Source organism: Emydura macquarii, unplaced genomic scaffold, assembly GCF_026122565.2.
Source record: "Emydura macquarii macquarii isolate MOO-44397 ecotype Brisbane River unplaced genomic scaffold, CSIRO-AGI_Emac_v2 contig_1253, whole genome shotgun sequence".
NCBI classification, from domain to species: Eukaryota; Metazoa; Chordata; order Testudines; family Chelidae; genus Emydura; species Emydura macquarii.
In genome coordinates this window covers 54,680,340-54,693,526 of record NW_027131390.1, presented here as the reverse complement: position 1 = coordinate 54,693,526, position 13,187 = coordinate 54,680,340, and the positions used below count along the sequence as shown (strand labels likewise).

At 40.8% G+C, this 13,187-nt stretch overlaps 1 protein-coding gene across 9 annotated transcripts in view; it reads left to right on the top strand.

The window, feature by feature from the left end:
* PARD3B (par-3 family cell polarity regulator beta) overlaps positions 1 to 13,187 on the top strand; it is a 656,325-nt gene that overhangs the window by 321,256 nt on the left and 321,882 nt on the right. For all 9 annotated transcript variants that reach the window (XR_010919815.1, XM_067548843.1, XM_067548841.1 and 6 more), the window contains exon 5: positions 3,364 to 3,455. Coding sequence is in view for 8 of the 9 variants with exons in the window: in XM_067548843.1 (XP_067404944.1) it covers positions 3,364 to 3,455 (92 nt within the window). In the remaining variant the exon portion in view is untranslated. The remainder of the gene's footprint in view (positions 1 to 3,363; positions 3,456 to 13,187) is intronic.

The following is a 13,187-nucleotide window of genomic DNA, read 5'->3' as shown; positions in this document are numbered from 1 at the left end:
CATCCACCAATCAATGGCGGAACAGTCTTTGCTAACCTGATTTTCTCCTGTTTTTTGAAAGGGCTGGGGCACTTGTGCTCCCAAGTGTGCCAGCCTCTGCCTCCATGGGAGCTCAATCTGGTGCTGTCGAAGCTCACAGGGCCCCTGTTCTAGCCTATGGCGATGTGTTCCTTTGGCTAGAAGGGTTTCAGAGATCAGGGTATTTATCTCCGAAACACCTTATACTGTCTTCTTTAAGGACAAGGTGCGACTTCGGCCACATTCATCCTTCCTTCCAAAGGTGGTCTTGCACTTTCACAGTAACCAGGACATATTTTTCCTAGTCTTTTACCCAAAGCCATATGCTACATGGAGAAACAAAGGCTTCACTTGCTGGATGTTAGGTGTGCCTTAGCGTTCTACCAGAGCAGACCTGGCACATACCTCTAGGAAAAAGCTTCTGGTGACGGTGCATATGGTACACACATACCTACCTAGGAATGGACATGAGCCATACATCTCAAAGAACAACAGTTACAGAAAAGTTAGTAACCATTTTTTAGCTGGGTATTACATGGAATTCCCTTCTGTCCATTTCTGGTGATTATTGAACTGAAACAAGAGATTCCATGGCTCTTCTCAGATTTTAATTCAGTGTTCTAATCCATCTTCCCTCCCTCAATAAGAGGTTTTAATATCTAAAAAAGTGTGTACTATTTGTCAGCTCCTAATAATGACTGTTGTGATTGAGTGCCTTGTGTCTTTGAATCGAGAGTAAGACTGTATGTCCTTTTGCAAGATGTGCTACAGCTCAAATGGAAGTATTGGGTTTGATGCAGAAATTACAGGAATAGGTTCTAAGGTCTCTGATATGGCAGAAATCAGGTTAGGTGATCAAAAAGGTCCTTTCTGTCTTAAAATCTATGAATATATGTGAGTAAAAGGCACAATATGAGATTAAATTCTGATATTTCTATTTGTTATTATTGCCAGTCCTAGGCAAGACCATCGTCAGCACCAGCATTGTCATGTTATAGGGTTTGCTTTGCTTGTGAGTAGCTAGATCTAGTACCATCCTCTTAATGACATTTGTCTGCTTGTGGATCTTATTATTGTCAAGGCTGGATTTGCCATTAAGTGGAAGTCATCACTTGAGAGACTGTGTCAAATTTTGCATCACTTATCCTTTAAGATTGCATTGTTGATTTCTGAGAAAATACAGAGTAGGGAATTCTTACAGTTTAACAAAGAATAATTGTCCCTTGAAGTGTGTTTCTACTCTGAAAATGTCTGCAAAACATCTGTACATCTGCATCTTCTGTGTACTTAATCTTATCGACTTACTTTAATGACAAAAAATCAGCTTTTGTTCTTGTTAGCTGTATTGGTTTTACTGTCCTAAATCGAAGTGAGCTCGCTTCTTTTCAGATTATATGTTGGATTCCAGTTACAGAATATTGTTTGTGAACAAGAAAAAATCCCAGCTTGATTTACTGATTCCAAGCTTAGTTTGCAAGGCTAGTTGTTAGAAAAATCCATCTTTTTTTTCCCTTGTTACTATAAACTGAACAACTATAGAAATCATCGAGATACCATATATACTGACCCCAACAACATCATTCTTACAAAATTGTATTTCTGTGAGTAATGGAAAGTTATAACGTAGTTTATTCTTAGGCCATAAGCTCTTGTTATTGAGAAGTAGAATAACCAGTCCAGCTGGTGGTGGTGTTTTTAGATTTGGTATGCAACCTTGCCACTCTGGCTATCTGAAGACAATTTAGTAACAGTAAGAACATATACTGGAAGAATGTGTGCCCATTGCAAAAAAAAAAAAAAGATAAACTTTAGTTTTTATCTGGTTAAGATCAAACAATAAATTGAATTCTCTTTGTGTGTCGACATCTGAAGATTTATATCTTCCAGTTCTATTCCTGTTACAGAGCTGGCAGAAGCGACCTCTCCAGAGAAGGTCTTTGTTATGGATTTTGCGCTGTTTACATTATTGCCATGAGGGTCACAGTGAAGTACAGTACATTAAAGCTAATACATCACAAGCTGACAGTGGTCTTATCTCTTTGGTACCTCTTCCCCTCTCTCAATAAGGAAAAAAGGCAAACACAAAGAACTTTAGGTTCTGGAACAGAAAGTTAAATAATAGTTTCCAAAGTGCATTGGTGTTAATGTCAGGTCTCTGTGTGCAACATATTTTGTTTCTGGTCAAATGTGTAATTTCCTTTTCTGTGAAGTTGTTGCAAAAAACTGTTCTTTACCACATAAGTATTCTCCTTGCTATAGTACTATTGTATTGCCAAAGCAGATACTGAAGAATAGGCAAAGATATTGAGTTTCTTCAAAGCCAGCGAGTTCATCATGAGCTGAGGAGGTGGCTCTGGATCGGATGAAGTGAGTTTCTGACCAGCTCTGCATAAGAGAGGGTACCTCTACTACACCTCCATGGAGCTCAGAAGCTCCAGAAAAAATTAGCTTCTAGTACTTTCTTTCTTGTTGAATTAAGGTTATTCTCCACAGCCGTTTCCTTTCAGCCATGCCCCCATAAGCCCTGGCAAATGGCATTGGGAAAGCCAGATGACTTTTTTTTTCCCAAGCAGCTTTCTGAGCATGCAAATCCTAGACTGCAGCTCCTGCACTGTCTCTTGAACTTGGAGAGTGCTATGGGGCCACATGAGCATGTTGTGCCTCTGGCTGATTCATAAGGGTAGAGGAGATCTAGACTTGTGGGGCAAGATGGCCAAGTGAACCGGGGCTCAGCAGAATCAGCTTTCCTCCTCCCTGGTCTCCTTCTACCCTGAACTGGCAGGCACTGAATATATCTAAGTCACCAGTGAACCATGTAAATTTGGGGAGGGAATGAGCCACTAAGGGATGGGGAAGAAAATGAGGAATTGGGAGACAACCACCAGATGAAAGGGGAGGTGCTTCACCAAACCACTCAACAAGCCAAACAAGTTTGAGAAGGGGAAATTGCCACTATGTAACAGAGACCAAATGTATCATATAATGCATGTGACCTTGTTTACTGTACAGTCTGTTAACATTTGAGTTCTTTAAGGTTCTTTCTGAAAGCAAATAATGGTGCTGGACTTCCCGGAGTATGAAGCCAGAAAGTCATTGTAAGCAGCGAAGCATTCTGTTCAGTAAGGAAAACACCTCAGATACCAAGTGCTCTCTGAAACAGCAGAGTGTCTCACATTCTGTATACAAAACAGAACCTCTCATGTCCACGCCCAATTGGAATGCTGAGATACTTCTGTTTGTTCTTGTTTTCCATTTCAAGTGGAGACTCAAATATAATTCAGCTATTGTTTAAAACACATAAAAATATATTTTGTTTCAAAATGTGAAATGTGAATCTCTCAATAGGGTGCAACGCAGTTATCTTTTGAAGATGGAGAAATGGATCTCATTGGGCGCACTGAGCAGCTGACATCTCAGAAGGCCAAGTTCACTTTCAGGTATGAGCACCTTCTATTTAATATTGATTTGTGAATGTGTTTGCCAGGTTGCAGGACAGGAAGACTATTACCTTTTTATTTTAAATACATGTGCTCATCATCGTGTCTTTCCTTTTTTCCTTTCCCACCCTGAAAATTCATTCCACTTGCATACTTACTCACATACATAAAAGTACTTATCATTTACCTTGGATGATGAATGTTTTTGACTTGAATTGTGTGTTCTGACTGGTTGTGGGATGGGAGGAAGGAAGAAATATGCTGTTCTTATGTGTGTTTGTATTTTCCTTTTTAATCAATTTCACAGGTTGCTTAAAGCCTAGGATAGGTGGAGTTTTGATGTTGTGCATGTATTTAAAAGAATAAGCACTTCTCTGATCCATTTTGTCCCACAAAAAGTAGATAATGTTCTTGGTTAAAATGTCATCTCTATTTTTATTATTAAGGTTATTCCTTCAGTTAATTTTTATACTTGTATTATATTTTAGATACACTTTTATAACCTGTAAAATGCTATATCCAGAGCATTCCATTACACAGGATAGGCAAATTTGTGTAAGTGCCTTTTGTGAGCATTGTTTCTCCAGGACAATCAGATGAGTAACTCTTATTTCTCCTTCACCTATACTAGGCGGAAGATAGCTGGTGCAGCAGTCTAACGCTGTTGTTGTTAGTCAGTCTTTCTGGCTACTTGAGAAAGACTGCTGAAAGGGTAAACCTAGGCCAACTTTTGAGTGAAACAAAGATGATTTACAATTTGGGTTGGAAACAATGAAACTTGGGGAAACTAGGTGGTGTTGGCAGTTTCACTCTGAGTTTTTGAGTTTCTTCCAATATGAAATTCTAAGCAAAACTCAGAGTGTGAAACAAAATATAAAATAAACTTTGTGTAATCCCATTGAAACAAAGTCATCAAGTTTCAAGATTCTGCACTGGTATAATTGATGCCGTGCTGAATTTCATTGAGGACTTAGCCTTGTGAGTTCAGAGCATAATGATTCCATGCTAGTGTTCACCTGTCCTAATGCCAAATTACATCTTAATCTTGGTATGGTATTCATATGAATCACACTAGTATGGAAGTCACTTTTTAGAATGTGAAATAAACCCTTCAGATGTCCATTAATATGCTTTGATGTAGAAACCTACTTATGATAGCATGTTGCATAACTGTGAAGTCAAAGGTGTAATTTTGAAAACTAAACATTATAACTAAAATATAATCAAACTAACAACTCAATTTTGGTGAAGGCAAATAATGTATGAAGTAAAAGCCCAAAGCAGTTTGTGAAAAACTCCATCTCCACATTAATCTTTGCTTTCATTTTGTACTTCTCTCTTTTGCTCGTTGTCATCTCACTCATCTTTGTCTTCCTTCATTCGGCTCCTATGCTTGGAATCACCTACTATTTCTGTGTACCCAAGCACCTTCTATTTTCTACTTTTAAATACCTCCTTAAAATCCACTTCTTTCATGTAAGCTTATTACACTGATACTCTGAAATTGTCTCCAAGTTCTTGTGCCTAAACTGTTGTCTTGTGTTTCACACTTTAGCAGAGTTCAATCATAAACTATTAAAATCAGTAACCTTGTTTTCCCCCATGTTTGTTTTATACATCTTCTGTACCATGTATGTCTTACGGTGCTCTAATATTAAATAAAGATTTTCCCATCCCTTTCCTTCCTACAGAGTAGAGGTGTATATATATGTAGAAGACACAGAATGCCACAGGGATATTTAACCACACTTTCAGCCTCTTTTTAGGACCCGTCTGGATATATGGCAGCCTCTACATGGAACACTTTTTCTTCGTTATTGAGCAGTCTTTGTTTTGAAATCTGTTTTCTAATCACAGCATTGTCAACTTTTGTGATTTTTATCCTGTCTAGCGATTTTGCGGTGTTTTTAACCTGTCTCATGAAAATGTGATGAAATTTTCCCTTATTCAAAATAGCCACCATCTCCTATTACTGTCAATGGGGCTGAAGGTAGCAAGATGGCCACCAGTCTCTCATGATTTTTGAGTGTCTGATTCATTATTTTTGGTGTCTTGAAATTGGCCTTACTATGATCAGCACTGTCATGAGTGCTGTCATTTCTTTCTTTTCTTTTCATTTCTTACTTAATTTATCTGTGGTACTTACGTAGTTCCCATCACTGTAGTATCCGAGCTCCTCACGATCTTTAATGTGTTATCCTTACAATTCCTGTGTGAAGTAGGGAAGCTCTATTATCCTCATTTTATGGGTGGGGAACTGAGGCAGAGAGGCTAAGGACTTGCCCAGATCACACACAATCACACAATTCCAGGGAGGGAATTGAACCCAGGCCTCACAAGCCCCAGGCTCAGCTCTAACCACTAGATTATCTTTCCTTCCTGGGCACATCGCCAGTTTCTTTTTCCCTATCAATACAGATGCTTGTTTGTTTCTTTCTCCTTCTTTCTTTTTGTCATTCGCTTTGTGTCTGGCTCGCTCCTCTTTTAAGGAGCATGGGGAAGGCCATGTTCTTCAACCCATCTGATTTATTTTGTTTGTTTGTTTAGCCTCCCTCTTTGGGGCCCTGGTCATCACCTGCATGGTGTGGCATTTCCAGTTTCTTTTTAAATGTTTTCTGACACTAGTGTATTTGTAGAATGGTAACATGGTTGTGAAAAGATATCAAAGTCTTTTTCCAGCTTTTTATGCACCTGCCAGGTCTCCAAGCTATATGCTTGCTGATTAGTGTTCATCAGGCATGTATTGAACATAGTCAGCTTGGTTGCCAATGTTTTTTATGGAATTTAGTTAAAGGCTGCTACAGCCTGTTTCACCTGATGTAATTATTATGCATCGCCAAATCTGTTCACTCATTTATTTCTTTAATGTCTCTTGATCCCATTAATTCGTAATTGGGATTAATCAAGCCCTGCTCATGACATACTCATGATTATTGTGGTCCTTCGGCATGTACCAGTGTGTTTTTGATAATGTAACTTCTTCCCTGATTCATATTGTTCTTGTTATTTGACAACATATTGTTTATCAAGATAACCAAGACCTTGTCTTTACTCAGGATTCTTCATAATTTTGTGCATCTCCAGCTATCAATCACTTCTCTTTTAGTAGTACTAAGGTGCTTCCCAAGTAAATTAGATTTGCAAGATGAGATCTCTAGTTCCTTGAGTCTTCTGCACTTCTCACTTTCCCCATTAAAGGAGGCTATATTGTTTGTTCGCATTTAATCTTTGTATCCTGCACATCATTCTGGTTGTGGTGTGAAGACTTTCAAACATAGCAAGGTAAACTGGAGGTCCCCAGACTGTGGGCTGTGCCCCCGCTAAGGGGGTGTGCAAGAATGTTGGGGGGGGCATGGGCCATCCGCCATGGAGGGGGGGGCCCAGGAAGGAGCGCCACTCAGCCCTGCTCTGCCCTGAACTCTGCTCCGGTTCTGTCCCCTGGCGCCCAGCCGGGCCTTGGCTCCTAGTCCCCTGGCCTCGGCACCCAGCGCTTGTCCGCTTGGCTCCTGGTCCGGCCCCCCCACCACAGCCCCTTGTCTGGCCGCAGCCCCCGCTCCCAGCCACTGGCTTGGCCTCTGGCACCTATCTGTGGCTTCCAGCACCCAGCCCATCTGTGGCACCCATCCTCAACTGCTGGTGCCCAGCCCGGCTGTGGCTCCCACTCTCAGCCTCAACCTCGCTCCCAGCCCCAGCTGGGGGCAGAGAGGAGTGGCGGGCATAGTAAGGGGTAAGGAAGATGAGAAGTAAAAAGTTTGGGGACCACTGCTGTAAACTGATCAAACTCTGAACTAGTCTGGCTTTCTATGGAAGCTCATTTCACGGCCATTGAATGAGACTATTTGATTTCCAGATGTTATATGATTCATTTTGACTTTGTAAACTCTGGCAGTTCAAGGATGGAGGTATGCAAGAGGGGATGTAGCTGGGTCCTGAGCCATTGATGACTTTGAACATTGAAATAAAAGCTTGAACAGGCAGTGGAAGCAGATGAGGGGCCAGAGCATAGGGGTGATATTGTTGTTCCTTGCCCTTGGATGTGTATATATATACCCCCTATCTGATTTCTATTTCTATTGCATTTGATGAAGGTGGTTGCAGCCCACGAAAGCTTATGCGTGCAGAAATTAAATTTGTTAGTGTTTAAAGTGCTACAGGACTCTCGTTTTCTCTCTCTCTCTGTTGTTTCCATTTTCCGTCACAGATACAGTGAGCTTCCATCATCCAGTCTGGGACTGATGAATTCAAGGATCATTGTGGTCGAATTTGAAAGTGGGGAGTAGGAAGTGGAGTTTCTTAATCAGATAAAAAGTTTCTTAATCAGATAAAAAATCAGTTAATAAATCTTCTGACAGAAAATACTTTGTTCACACATATCACAATTTTAAACTTGTTCAGGTGGGAGAGCTTTGACATATTTAAAAACAATATCTTTTTCCCAAATACTAAAATGAGCAGTCCAGAACTCCTTTCCCCATAGTTTGGAACTATGTACTGGGGGTAACTTCTTGCATTTTAGAGGATTTACAAGACAAAGATTTCATCCTGAAAAAAGAAGGGTGTCCTGCTGTTTCTGTGGAATTCAGCCAGCCATAGGTTATAACCTATTAAAAACTCAGAACCATATTTCAGTTCTTAAATTTTAAGGCCTTTGTTTTCATGCATCCTTTCCCTTAGTAAAGAAGGGGAACAGTACCTTAAAATATTTGACTGTCTTTGCTCTCTAAACAACTGACTTCTAAAGAAAACAGTGAGATGTGTACTGAAGATAAACAATCAACCTTACTAATACCTCAATTTGATTGTCTGAATATATTAAAAATATTAGCAATATTTGTAATAATAACAGTTCTTGCCAGAAATTAGCAAAACAGTTCTGTCTTTTATTAAGTTTCAAATTGGATCCTTTTACTATGCTATTTCTGGAACAATTATTTCCTGTATATGCAAGCATTGTTTCTTTCTATATTTAGCGATCTTATCTTTTTTTCCTCCATTTAATTGGGTAAATGTCCAGTGTTTTTCTTGAGGCCTTTCTAAATTTTCAAGACTCTAAATCACTATTGTATGATGAGAATGATGTATCTTGAAATAACATGTTGAAACAAACCCCACACACAGTTGCCAAAACCACCAGTGTCCAAACATCGTTGAATGTTGTTCAGCACATTCAGCAACTGATTTTTTTTCAACTCTGTCAAAATTGTTTCAGTGATTTTTCATACATGCAAATGTAAAAAATAAATAAATAAAAATCTCTATGCATATGTTATGAGTGGAATTTTAACTCAACCAGTTGAAGTTAAAAGCAGCAGACAACTTGTTTTGGATTCTTCTTTGAGGTAGGAAAAACTATTCTATTTGAAGAAAACTTACTGGAAGCTATGAACATTTAAATGCAGCATCTCATGAAAATAACTTAAATGAGATAGAGAGGGTGCTGAGCACTTTCAGGAGGTTTTATATGCCTATGTTGTCCAAGCACTTTCTCTATAAAGGTGCTTTGAAACCCTGTGGAACTTATCCTGCAGAGTTCTGAGAACCTTTGATGGAGAATTGAAGGTGTCCAGCAACTTGCAGGAGGACAACCCGTGTTCTACCACTAACCCTCCCTGGGTTTTGTTTGTTTGGGGTGGGGGTTAGATTTTTTTAACATACAGTATGAAGGGCGGAGTTTGTTCCAATTCATTGTAGGTTTTTTTTTGTTTGTTTGTTTGTTTGTTTTTTGAATATTTGAAAGTGTAATTTTTATTTTGGATCTACTACCAGGATGAAGATGTTCAGGGGAAGCAGGAGGGGTTTTGTTTATACAGGGGGTGTGGGAAAATAATGGTGAAAAGGGAAGGAACAAATTGCATTGTTCAGTAATAAATGCTCCAATAAACACGTATATAACAAAAGAAACATTTATTAAAATAAAATCCATATTTGTCTACTTATAATGCAGATCACAATGTCATGGATTGTTATATAAGAACAATACTATTCTTAGAATAAGAACAATACATTGGGGTAGAAGAAATATGATATTTCTTCTTCGAGTGATGTCCCTGTTGGTGCGTCCCGAATGCCATCAATTGGAGTGTTTTCGGCAGCAATGTCCGTCCAGGTCATGCATGCACGGTGGTTATCTCGCAGCACCATTGGCGCTTCATCACCCGTGTGACACAGCCCCCTTAGTTCCTTCTCAACTGTCCCCAGCCTGAGACAGAGCTCTGCAGCAGTGTCACTAACAGACCTATAAAAATAGTTTAAATAAGTATAACACTAGTAGTTTAGTTAAAATAAGTTAGTTTTCGAATAACATGGTAAGAACTTAGTTGAAAAATATTTTTTTTCCTTTTTTTCTCTCTTTCTAGCTAGTTTCCCTTCTATGATGGAGAACCTATTCAGTAATGACTGGTTCTCCAGGCTTTTAAAAGTTGTTCCTGTTGAGACGTGATACCTGAGAGGCATCTCAGATGGCCGTTCTTTCTGTGTCGGGTGCCTCAGGGAAGGGCACATTTAAAAAAAGTGCATCCACTGCATGAACTTGAAAGCCAGAGATAGGCAAGATAGAGACCTCCACCTTAAACTCATACTGATGGAAAAATTCCTCAGACTGGCCTCCGACCCGGGACAAAAAACCCCAGGAGATTCCATGGGGAAACAGGACAAAGACAAGGCTTAATCCTCCTCAAAAACGAGGAAAAGAGCCCCAACCTCACCAGACAGACACATCTAAAACAAGCAGTCTTCAGCCAGGTTGCTGCCCTCAGTGCCTATGACCTCACAAATGAGCACTGGAAGCAGAGACAGCACTATACAGAGGACAGCACTGTTCCCTCCACACCACACTTGCCATTATTCGGCACCGACGTTTCACTGGAATGCACGGCACTGGAGCTTCCACTATCACCCATCGCTACACCATTCTCAAGCAATGATGAAGATGACCTTCAGGAAGATGCCTTTTCTCTGCACTACTCATCCTGCATCAGATGCGGGTCAACTCCGAGCACAAAATTGAGATCTCAGTACAACTGGTTGATGCAAGAATGGTTCAAACTACCCTGGATGTGCCCACCAATGCCGTTCTGAATACTATGGCCTCGTGGGACATATGGGCTGCATATAGGACTCAGCACAGCCATCCTGTAATGCCACCCGGTGGTGAATTAAGACCACCACCACTATTACCCAGGCTTGAACCATCTGAAGCACAGAAAGAACAAATTGAAGAACCAGTTTAAGAGAGAGAAAAGGACACAATGCCACTTTACAATTCCTCATCATCATCTGATGAGGTTCCTTCTATATCACAGCTGATCACTTCAGGCAATTTCAAGAACTTTTTAAAAGGGTGGCACAAAGCCAAGAGAGACGCCTGGAGGAAGTATCAGAGAATCAGCACAAGCTCCTCTAAATACTACAGACATCCTCCACCACAAAGATAACGTTACCAATAAACGATGTATTAATGGAACCCACTGAGGTCATGTGGCAGACACCAGCCACCACTCTGCCAACCTGTGAGAGGGCGGATAGAAAATACTACATTCCTGCCAAGCACATGGACTTCTTATTTATTCATCCTGCTCCAAACTTCTTTGTGGCTGAAGCTGCGAACCAAAGGAGCAAACAGACACAATACAAATCTACCCCACAGGATAAAGAATGCAGGAGACTTGATTTGTTTGGCTGCAAGGATTATTTGTCTGCAACCTGGCAGTTTAGGGTAGCAAACTACAACATGCTACTAGTGAAATATGGTTATGATGATTACAACAAGTTAAGTGACTTCGCCAATGACATGCCAGAAGACAGACAAGAACAACTCAAGTCTATTATAATCAAGGGACAGCTGGTCGGCCATACTGCACTACAACCATCCCACGACATTGTGGACACAGCAGCACGAACAATGGCAACAGCTGTACTCATGCGTAGGGCATCTTAGCTGCAATTTTCGGGTATCCCAAGGGACTTGCAAGTAAAAGTAGAGATTCTCCCTTTCATAGGGAAAAACTATTTTCTAAAAAAACTGATAAAATACTTCACTCAGTGAAGGACTCCAGGGCGATGCTGAGAACCCTTGGGATCTACACACCTGCTCCCAACAATGCAGGGAATCCTCATTCATTCACCAACACAGACAATTTGACACATACAAACAAAGGCAGAGATCTCCAAGATAGGGGCCAAATAAGACACAGACATCATCTTTGCAACCAGTGCTGACGAAACAGTCATTTTGAATCACAGAAGATTAGGGTTGGAAGGGACATCAGGATGTCATCTAGTCCAACCCCATGCTCAAAGCAGGACCAACCCCAACTAAATCATCTTATTCAGGGCTTTGTCAAGCTGGGCCTTAAAAATCTCTAAGGATGGAGATTCCACCATCTCCTTAGTAACCCAATCCAGTGCTTCACCACCTTCCAAGTGAAAATGTTTTTCCTAATATCCAACCTAGACCTCGTCCACTGCAACTTTAGACCATTGCTCTTTGTTCCGTCATCTGCCACCACTGAGAACATCCTAGTTCCCTGGAACCCCCTTCAGGTAGTTGAAGGCTGCTATCAAATTCCCTCCTCTCTTCTCTTCTACAGACTAAGCCCAATTTCCTCAATCTATCCTCAAAAGTCATGTGTCTAGCCCCCTAATAATTTTTGTTGCCCTCTGCTGCACTCTCTCCAATTTGTCCATATCCTTCCTGTAGTGGGAGGCCCAAAACTGGACACAATACTGCAAATGTGACCTCACCAATGCTGAATAGAGGGGAAATGAAGTCTTGGTCGAGGGTCTGAGAGACTTCCCCACCATTTCAATGCCAATAACCATCAACTCGCAAATCTTTGGATACCAATTACACCCTTTTTACAGCACCTGGATGGCAATTACTACAGACAAATTGGCACTAGAGATCATATGAGAGATCTATTCAATCCCCTTTACATCCATACCACCCAGCCAACCTCCCTCCCCATCCCGCTTCAGTGACCCCACTCACAAACCCTTTCTGCAACAAGAGGTACACCATCTGCTACAGTTAGGTGCAGTGCAACATGTCCTACCACAGTAGAGGGGGAAAATATTCTTTTCCCACTATTTCTTAACACAGGGAAAAAAAGCAGATGTTGGAGGCCCATTCTTGATCTCAGAAAGCTCAACAAGTTCATTCGAGTCCAAAAATTCAAGATGGTCATGTTAGCCACAATAAAAAGGGGACAGGTGTTCAGCCATCAACCTGGAAGACTCAAACTTTCATATTGCAATACACTCAGCTCACAGACAATTCCTTCAATTCACAGTGGGAACAGATCACTATAAATACAGGGTACTACTGTTCGGTCTCTCCACTGCGCCACGGGTTTTCTCCAAAACCCTTGCAGTCGTGGCACCGCATTTATGCGGGCAAATGTTAAGAATGTTCCCATATCTTGACAACTGCCTACTGAGAAGCCCCACATGATCAGAGGCATCACACGATACTCAGAGGACCATCGATCTCTTTCGAAGTCTGGGGTTACAAATAAACAAGCAGAAGTCGACCCTAATTCTGGTACAACAACTGAAGTTCACCTCAACTCCATAGAGGCCAAAGCATCACTACCAATGCAGAGGTTTCACACATTAACAAAACTCATTTTGGTAGCTATATCCAGCCCACGTATCATAACACATACCTGCCTTCAATTGTTAGGACATATGGTGGCCACTACTTTCATAGTACAACATGCACAGCTATATATG